This window comes from Anguilla rostrata, chromosome 6 (assembly GCF_018555375.3).
Source record: "Anguilla rostrata isolate EN2019 chromosome 6, ASM1855537v3, whole genome shotgun sequence".
In the NCBI taxonomy this organism is placed as follows: domain Eukaryota; kingdom Metazoa; phylum Chordata; class Actinopteri; order Anguilliformes; family Anguillidae; genus Anguilla; species Anguilla rostrata.
Window position 1 is genome coordinate 19,088,855 of NC_057938.1, and position 10,807 is coordinate 19,099,661.

At 39.6% G+C, this 10,807-nt stretch overlaps 1 protein-coding gene across 1 annotated transcript in view; it reads right to left on the minus strand.

Moving 5' to 3' along the window:
• hs6st1a (heparan sulfate 6-O-sulfotransferase 1a) overlaps positions 1 to 9,992 on the minus strand; it is a 114,694-nt gene extending 104,702 nt beyond the window's left edge. The window contains exon 1 of the mRNA XM_064338855.1: positions 9,101 to 9,992. Coding sequence (XP_064194925.1) covers positions 9,101 to 9,618 — 518 coding nt within the window. The 5' untranslated portion in view covers positions 9,619 to 9,992. The remainder of the gene's footprint in view (positions 1 to 9,100) is intronic.
• Positions 9,993 to 10,807: the final 815 nt, after the last annotated feature.

The window sequence follows — 10,807 nt, forward strand, 5'->3', positions numbered from 1 at the left end:
AAAGTTCACAGAAACAAAGCAGTGTTCTGTCACGGAGTACGGTTTACAGCCACTGAACATATCAAACGGTTAGCAAATAAAGCTGACTATTCCCAAGTACATTTTGCCACTGATATATTGTTACATACTGTTAAAGAGAACAGTTTACAGTACACCCACAATAAAGAAAGGGTAGCCAAGTCCACCCACTGCAGTGATGGAACAATGCTGTCACAAATGTTCTGGCAACATTTACAGAGTGTTCCTCTTCTTTTGAGATAAAACCAAACGCAAACAATCATCTCTGCGCTGTGACCTTTCCAATGCATTGAAAGGGAACCAAGGTGATGCGGTTACAATCCCAATATCTCAGTGGACAAAACGCAGTACCGATAGGAGTCAGCAGGCACCCACTGACACAGTACGCACCCAAAGATTACTGAACAGCCTGAGGATAAAGAAGATTTTATTAAATGCAGGGTCTCCCCCATTCCGTTAAACTAGCTTATGGCTGGAGGCATTTCTGAATTAAGTGTTTGTCTCATTGGCTAATTCATTAGTGTAAGAGACTCAGTTGATTCCTGGCTTCTTGAATCCAATATTACAGCATATTCCGTGTAGTGGGCAAGTTTAACCGAGAAGGAGAGTTCCCCTGAGTCTTGAAATGGATCACAGAAAAGATCAAAGAGAGAGTGGAAAAACTGTCTTCGCATCAGCAGCATTTTCTTCTACCTGGCCTAATACCTGACCAGGTCATCTGGGTTCAACACCCTCCTCATGAGTGTCCTCAAGTGGATTAAGACTCAACACCAATATCCTCCTTTTCAGTGGCCAACAATCTGTGCTAATTCGGTCCACTGCGCCATATTGTTTTTCCAACAAATCCACAATTTGAGAGTGTAACTTGCACACAGAATGTAAGTGGCTCCCACAAGCTGCCGGTGTCTTTGTCCTTTGTACTTTGTGCTGTACAAAGGACACAATCTGCACAGCGCACGGGGGGTTCACAACTCCCTGGTGGCGTGGGACAAAGGATTGATGCAACCGCACCCAAATAGAAAGAGCAGTTAACAAGAACTGTGATGCATCACGTTTTAGTTGCGAAACAGGACGTTCTGTCCATCAGATCTGCCTTCATAAGATTTCTTTGAGGGAGGGTCGTCCCAGGTTTCATCTTCTGTGCCGTATTAGGTTACATTTACGGCTGTACTCCATCTCAGTTGCCTGATCGTACCACATTTATTCATTTATTTTTTCACCCAAAATGAGTCCATTTGTGTGATGTTCTCCCAAAATTCATAAAGCAAAAGGCTGGGTTTGTTCACACCTAATTTTGAAGTAGAGCAAGCAGTGATTCAATAATTCAAGGCAATAACTTGGCAGACACACTTATCCAGAGTGACGTACAGTAGCAGAGAACATCAGTGGTTCTCTCAGAAATATCTAAATATAATATCATCAAGAACACACAGAGGCCCATTTATAATCATTAAGTGTAATGTTAACCTAACAAACATAATTTGTATTACAAAAAACAGAAGTAGACCAGACAGATAACCTATGTTTACACAGTCACACTTATAACATTATGATAAGAGGAAGTTCAAATAAAGAAATAAAAGATAGTGAAAGGGTGTCAGGGAAGTCATGGTGCAATCTGAAGAGGTCAGTCTTCCACCTGCACTGGAAATGTTTCTGCTGTCCAAACTGTAGTGGGATCTCATTTCACTATCAGGGGGCCATGAATTTAGGGATGAATTTACATTTGGTACACAAATAATAGTTCAGGAATGATAATGACTAAAAAAAGGAACCATCCAGATGAGGAGTGGTTAAATATCAGAAAATGGACCTCTTCTGTACTTTAATTTAATGATGTTGATCAAAGAGACATAGATATTGAAATAGTTAAATTTGTGTCCCAATATCTACAATGAAATAGCCAAGTTACACAAGAAGACAAATTTCAGGGTGCTGGTTCAATGCCATCTGTGTCATCAAATATTTCTAGTATTACCGCTGGGCTTCAGGTACTTAAAAAAAAAAAAAGCCCATCCTTATTGAGAATGGTAATTTGCAATCATCTTTGTGAATTGGATATGCCCTGTACTGAGCCCCACTTGCATAACAATTAGTTGTTTTGGAGCCAAAATGGAGATAACACAATTTAAATATGCATGATCCAAACAGCGCGCTGTCTCGCTGTTTACCTGGTAGTGCGGTTGCATGTGGTTTTCATCCGTTGTGGGTGCTTTGTGAATCGTACACAATTTGTTTCTGAACCACTGCAGTGTATACCCCCGTACGCTCACTGTATAGGTCACTGTTCCTGTTCTTAGAGGGGAGCTTTGCTGCATGACCATTAACCGAAAATAAGCAGCTCAACAAAGGTGACGATTTTGGATGAAACAGCCACAAATTCAGAAAATGCAACATGGTCTACGGCACATCTGTTAAGGCTTTCTTATTAAAAAATATCACTAATGCCCGCTTGGAAGACGCCTTTATCTACCAACATACACCAAGTTATCCTTTAATAGTGATAGATATTCACTGAGCAATTTAAGTAGTCACCTTGCTCTCGGTTGTGACCTACCTAGGAAAGGAGCCACCAACATTCTGGTTACAAGCCCACTGTGACCTCTGGACTATACTGTGAAAGAGAATTTGTACAAATGTAAAAAAAAATACCAGGTTACAAAGCAGCTAAAGCTATATACTGGGCCGGCAAATATTTCAAAGATTTCAAAGGAATGCATTTCCTTGTTGAGAGTGATGCCTTTACATTTACACGGGGACAGGTGAGATTTTTCTTTGACTGACATTCCTCTAGCCCACATCAAATGGACAGACTAAAATGAATTTTGAATCAAGGACAAACACAGAGCTGACATCAAGATCCTGTTTTGACAGCTCAGCGGAGACTTCCTCTTTGAAATCATGAACAGAAAATGGAGGACAAGCAGCAATAGCAGATTGGAGATCAAGGCTGATTCTTGAAGGATTGTTTTTTGTTGTCCTTGTTATTTTGTTAGTAATGAGTCTATGCATGAATTGATGTCCTCTTGCAAAAAATCCAGGTTCCATGATGAGAAACTGACCCTTTCTGTAGTCTTCAGCAGCAGTGTTTGAATCCGCCTATTAGCCTGTCACAACATATAACTTTTTTTGGCTTTTCTGTCCCCCAATTAAATACTAAATTTTCCTCACAGAGAAGGAAGAATGCATTTTGGTGGTGCGCACTAAAGTGCGTATTTGTCGCACGCCATTAACCTCTCGATGCTCAGTGCGGGAAGGGGCGGGAGGGATAATGATGATGATGATGGTGATGATGATTGCGCTTTTCACAGAAATTCACCGTAATCGCAATGAGTGATTATCCGGCAATCTGCATAATGAGGGAGATTCCAGCCATTGCTGAAGGTAGATGACGCCACCCTGCAAGTTGGGGTTAATGGGCCGGGGCCGGTGTGTAGCGTAGGCCCCAGCAGAACGAAAAGACCAAATTTATCCATGTCACAGATGCACTGGTGTCACAGGCGATTAAAAGAACACCTTTCATGCATACATTTCAAAAGCTTATTATATGGTTCTGTAGACTATAGATCTGTGACATAAAGCTTTTTAACGTTCCCCATTGCATTGAAATGTTCTATGTCAACCTACATTCATGTTAGTTCAAACCTGTAATTTTGGGGGTTTCATCTGTTGTATCATAAAAAACACAACAATGACAATGACTAATATTAACAAAAATACCAGATGGAACGAGGGCTGCACAATAAACTGAACTGTATTTTTTTTTAAGCGTAATAACAATAACATATGACACTTCCAAAGTACAGTTGTAAAATAGTATGGAGGATATTTTTCCACACAAAGCCCATTGCATACTAAACAGCAGCCTACATAGTACGCTTAGTAGACAGTACATAATCTGAGGACACAGCAGCTAGATGACAGCCATATGAAATGCTTTCGGGAAAATAGCATCACTGATATCTATTGGGTGCTGATAAAAACAAATGACATGATCACACATAAGCTGTATGACATAGGCCTAGCTGTTGACTGGCTGGTGATATGGCCAAAATTTTATATCATGATATATTTTGAATATCGGACAGTAAAGATATACATCATAGTATGTATTTTTCTCCTAATTTCAACAGAACATGGTTTAAAAGGAACAAAGGCTCAGGGCTAACTGTTCCCTGGAGTTAACTACAAGGTTATCATTAATTAAGGTTATTATGAATTAACAGCCGCAAGGATGCAATCGTTGTGAACAATATATTTATCAGGGCTCGACATTCATGATTTGTTTCTTCAGTGTTCTACTTGCCCCAGGTACATTTCCACTGTCCCAGCTGTTAAAATAAGTAGGCCTATAACCACTTCTTAAAGGAGATTATACAGACTACTAGTTTAAACATAGTCATTTATTAACTATGAATCTGACAATTGCTGTCGCCAAATTGTGGATGAGCTCCATCTTTCTGAGCGGTTTCATCTAATCGTAGATGTCAAATGTTTTGCCATATGTCAACTCACAATAAAAACAATAAATGTATGCCGTTCATGATTTTATTGTGATACTTGTAACAGAACCAAGATGAAACAGTGGGATGAAATAAGATACAAATAATGTTTTGGGATTCAGTTCAAAAATAATTCTAGCCAAAGAGGCTGATAATATTTTTTTTAAACCCAAGGAGTGATTTCCGTTTTAATTTACTCATGCTGAGCAAGCAGCGTGACATCTCGTTTTCAAATTTTCATTTAGATTAACTGCTTTCTGTGAATCTCTCAATACTACCAGGATGGTAAAAACAAATATTTTCTCCGACAGAGATAAGACTTACTTAGGGTACTAGCCCCATTGGCCAAGTGACAAATCAATCATCTGGCCTGAGCAATCCCATATAGCCCCGGGGCAGCAGGCCCTCTTTATAGTTGAGCCCTGTTTTCTGACCAAAGGTTTTTCACAGGAACTCTAATGTAACCATCAAAATCAATTCTCTGCCCTTTATAGACAATACAGTCAAATTCATATCATGGCACATATTTCAACTGGTATATCATCTATACCGCCCACCCCTAGGCATCTTATCAACACCCAAAATATTTCAGTGATGCTTCTCCTGGAAGCTTTCACATGGCTTCTGAGGTCTGGTTATTTACTACACATCAGCTATGATTAATAAAAATAAAAAAATACGAAAGATCGCTTGCATGCCCCATGTCGGCAATTATTCTTATTATGGTTCAAAAAACCGCAAGTCGATATATCGTGCAGTCTTAGATGGAAACACGTAATTATAAACCTTCAATAATTTGAGGGACAGAAAACAATAATTATGGGGTAATTCACCAAGAAGTTAGGGATGTTTTTCTGCTCCCGTATTGGGCTTTATTTGTTAAATAATTACAATAATTTCCTCCTTTTTAGAGTGTGTCCCAAACAGCTTTTTAAAGTCATGTTGCAGACTGTGGGGCAGACGCCATTCAGATTGAAAGAGCGCGTAAATACAGGGACCAAAACAGTGGGTAAACGATCTGGAGAATGTAGCCTACTCGTGCTAAACTGATTGGACTATGACAAATTAGCAGAAAAACCATGCACTTTTCATTTGACAGATCAGTGAGAGGAAATGTGTGGGTGTTTCAATTTTCTCTGAAAGTGCACAACTGAAATGATATGCTAGTACCAAATTACCATAGGTGACCTTCCCCTCACATCTTGAAGATTGCAGCTCTACGAGATGATAAATTTATGCTGCAACAACAGCCGTCAACTACACATTTCACTTCATGCAACAGCTTGTTTAAATCATGCCACTTCAGAGGAAGGGTCAGCTTTGTAGCCTGGTATGCGGATTGCATCAGCAGAACAAATGAAGCAAAGCTGGGAGGCTGCTTAAAGCATTCTCTGTGAGATGAATGAACAATGTAGGACCTGTCATGGACTGTCATGGACCTTGGTCAACATCTTCAGCTGAAGAGTCAGAGCCTTCAGCTGGTCAGTTACTGGACCATGTTGCATAGGGGAGAAATTCTTTGCATTCTATGGAATTCAAAAAAAAAAAGTAAAGAGATGCAAAATACAGAGAAGGCCCTGGTCATTGAAGACAGCTGGTGATAAGCTGCTGAATACAACCTCAGCCTTTCTGGGGCATGAAGAAAAGACTCAAAGTTCAGCTTCAACTTCCAGCACCTTCGCAAAAATGGACACGCAAAAGGCAAAGCAGAAATAATCAAGGCCAGAGAAACTATTACCATCGTTGACATCAGAGAAACTTTCTTCCAGCCCGATAATTAGTTTGGATTGAATTGTGACCGAATACAAGCGGCTGCAAATCTGTCCTTCATAATCCTTCTGATGCAAAATCAAAGTCAAAGTAATGCTGATTATGGATAAACATTATCCAGGCCCTCAATCACGACTGCTGAACCAATTAGTGCCCTGCTGAGCGGAACTGCAACTACTGTCTAAACATACTGTACAGTACCTTTATTTTCAAGTTCAAAGAGCAAAAAGCCTGGACTAAAATGCAAGCCTGCAGAAAAACACATTCCCAGGAAGGAAAAGCAAGCACTGTCATAATTTTCAAAAAAGGCTGTCATCAGTTTCATGCCACCATTTTAAAAATAATACTTCATGCTTTATAAAGTGTAATGATCTCACGTTGTAGAACTTGGTTAACTTGACACTTCAAGGCCTGTGGCAAACAGGCATCTCTATGACAGTCACAAAAATCTGTTTTCTTTTCCCCCTATCTCCAAGACAACAGAGGCAATTAAATCTATATTGCCAACCAGCAAATCTGCACAACACATGGTTGTTTATTGTGCTTGTAGTAAATGGCACATTTCATGCATTTTTTCTCATTACTCACTACTTTGAGTTGTATTTTATTTTTATTTTTTTATCTTGGCAGGAAGTGCAGCAACCAACATCTGTTGGTACACTCCTGTATATCGTATCAACCCATTTATTTTCTATAAATCTCCTGTTAAATTATCATTGTTAAGTGGGGCACATTTGCAGCCAATGACAAATATTCTTATGGCACATTCCAGAAAGATCACATCACATGGCTCCAAGGATTAGAAAACCCTCTGGTTTCTCAACAGTGGAAATTTAGAGGTTCTCAGATCATGGTCCAGAAACCTGGGGTCCATGAAGTTCTGGTATCTGTGTAGGATTCCCAGGTGATATTCAGCTTAAAGGAAGAAAATAATTTCCCTTTGAAGAATGTGCTTTTCAATATGCGTATTTCTATATACATTAACTTCAAATCAAATAAGCTTATTTACAGAAAAGGCTTGGTTTATGCTTCCTTAGCAATACAATAACTGTAATTACTTACCCTACATGTTTATACTGTACTAAAAACATGTCTGACTTAGATCCATAGTGTATGCCACCTTGTTTAAGACATTAGTTCCTATATATTAAGTAGGCACTGCACTGTAAACTGTACTGAACATTGGACAAATCTCAGTCACTTGCAAAAATACTGTAAGAATTCAATAGGTGGTTAACACAATAAATTAAACCAAAGGTCAGACTTCTCTAAGAATGAATATTTGCATGGAGTGGATATGAATGCAATCTAACCACGTTTAAGCATAGCATGTGTTCCCAACAAGATTATTGATACATTTTAATGGGTCATAAATCACTCTGGTATCTGTGGGAGGTTTTGTTAGCGTTCAACAAAAGGGTATGGGTCGTAAAAAAGGATTAACTTCATATTGAGTAACTAAAGCGCCAACTGCATTTTGAATTACAAATTAATGAATTACAAAATGAATCACAAGAAATAGGCTACAGGTCTTGTTAAAAGACAAAAAAGTAAGCAACGTCGGCGGAGAATCGGAGGAGAATCGGTAGGCTACTTCTTTGCGGAGTGGTTGCACTGCAAAGCTCCTTTACCAGAAATAGTTGTTGTAATAATACGGATGATATACAATTCCCAGCGTGTCGTGGGGCTCCGTTGGCCGGGAAACCCCTCGTCTACAACGGAAATGTAGGACCAGAAACGTAGTGATGTTATAATAGACGAAGAGGTAGGCATGCCATTTAGCAGTCGCTCCATCGACTGAAGAATGCTACAAAGTGAATAAGAACTGCAGGTGCCAAATTTGTGAGGACTACAAGTTTGAATCATAAGCCTAGCCTACTGTAAAAAACTTGTCATTCATTAAGTCTCATGCGATGACATTTCAACGCGGTCAAGACGCATAGCAATTCCAAACCACTCAACAAAAATGTCACTAACAAAGTCGAACCCCCAAGAAAAGTTTCTTTAACAGTTGCAGCAATAGATACACATTTGCTAGTTCAGACCTCCATATACTGTATTTTCAGGTCAAGGTAACCACTAGAATGACCTCGGGTTCTGCCCGAACTGACTGAAAATGCTGCAATTTCCCACCCTCTGGCAACAAAAGTGTAGTAATAAAACGGAGCAATAGCCAATCTGAGAATCTGTCAGGCAACAGTAGTGTAGTAGGTTTATGCAAAGTGACTTCATTAGAAACAGCTAGACCATGGGCTACATCTTGCAACACACTAAGTTTAAATGGGTTTATTTCGTGCATGCTGCATGTTGGGAAGTTAGAAAACAATATTTGTTGTGCACATTACTGACTGTCTTATAGCATGTGCAGGAGCATGGTATTAAATTAAGCAGGGAGACTTGCGATACTGGTCATCATCCAGCCCCTCAAACCAATATGCTTTTAAGGTTAAGCCGACCTTTCGTATCTGGAGCAACTGCGTCCCTTAACACAGTTGGTGACAAAACAAAATCACCTAAGTGTTTACTAAACAATCAAATAACGAAACGTCAGGACACGTCTATGAAACAGAACTAAGTACAGACCGATGCTGAACCCACCCTTCAATTCCAGCGGCCGCAATTCACCGCTCTGCAGCCCTGATCTGCAGTGACTATTGTACGCTACTACATTAAATCCCACCAAAGTGACGCATTCGGTACTTTTGACAAATTAAATCAACACGTCAGCATAGGGTTACGAAACAGCACTAATAACATTTTTAAAAGAACAACAGACAAGCGGCAGAATGCAAAATCAAAGGAGCCCATACCTCATATTTTTCAATTTGTTCTCTTTCTTGTTGAGGACCCCCGGCACGCAGTTTGTGAGCTCGGTCCAGTCCGCGTGCAAACCACAACTCCAGCCGGTTGAGAACCTTGAAAAAAGCCAGGTCTCTTTCCTGTTCGGACGGTAACAGGTACACTTTTTCTGTCCGGGTCTGCAGTCGCAAGGGACCTCCAGTCTCACATTTTGAACCAAATGCCTTCCGAAAGTGGTGCCCCCGGTTTTCTGGATATGAAGAAAAACTATCACGTCTTCTCCCTTAATTTCGAAATCCACCGAGCGCTCCAGGTCCCTAATAGGAAAATAGTACTTTTTCACATAGTGCGGATCCGGCGTTGGGAAGATATCCGTATCGTCCTCTGCTAGGTACCCGTGCGGAGACCCGAAGTTCATCACCCCAGGAGCCACGTACTGGTACAAAATCAGCATGAAACAGACGGATCCGACAACGATCAACAAAAATTTGCTGGTCCTCTCAACCATGTTCCTTCCAGTGTGGTTCATATGTTACCATTGCCCAGTTAACAGAGTTAAGGGGTGCCAAAACGCTAAGCTCTGCGCCGCCTCCATGCAAACGAAACGCTTTCAAGGGACCGGAGATTTAAAGTAAAGGTTTAGATATAACGTAACAAGCGATCTAGCAATCACCTTTCATTGTGATCTCAAATTGGCTAGACCTAGTCAATCCAGAGCTGCAGTTCAGCGACAACCACACATTTCGCACAGACCGCTCCACAGCACCCCTTAGACCAGTTCGATAATGAACATACGGTGTGCAATTCGAAAACTCTTCCTCACATCACATTCACGAAGCTCTGAGCCCAGCATGCACAGCGACACCCACTTTTTTCATCACACACAAACAGACTCACACACACACGCTCGCACGAAAAGCGACTGAGACGATACCGAAACAAGTTTAATGCTTTGCTTAGAATACCTGGTCTGCACTGAAATTTAATGAGACAAATTGGTGCTACAGGCTACACAACAGATTTCATTGTATTCTCTTGAAAATAAATATGTTCTTAATGTAGGACTATGTAACCAGCGGGAATGGAAAAATAACTGATGTGAGATAAGAATATTATCTCACACAAAATTGGTTGGACCGTTGTTGGCTAGGCAATTTAAGCTTAACATTTTCAGGGAAAATAAACTAACATGAATTCAAGAGAATAAAATCTGCTGAATAAAATATTCTAAACCGCATTTCGGCCCACTAAAATAATAGTGTTTTAAAGCCAGAAAAATACATGTAGTGGTTTCTATCAATACATAAATGCACATATATATTATATTTTCTATAACATATTCTAAATATGATTACATTATGGAAATCAGAACAACAGTGATAAAGAATGAGGAGTTAAAAAAAAAGATTCATAAAGAGAAAGAAATTCTTCAGTGAAACAAAGAATCAATTTCATCGGAAGCATTAAATGTGTGGAATGCGCAAACTGATGTACATCTACACATTGGCAGGGGGCAGCACTGAGAAATACCTGTACAGACCAGCATCCAACTTGTTAGACATCGCAGAGATGAATTAATTCCCTACAATAGATCTATTGTTTTATTTTTTCATATATATACGTAGTCTAGGCTGTCAATAATAATAATAATAATAATAATAATAATAATAATAATAATAATAAAAGTACTAATATTAATATTGTTGTTGTTGTTGTTG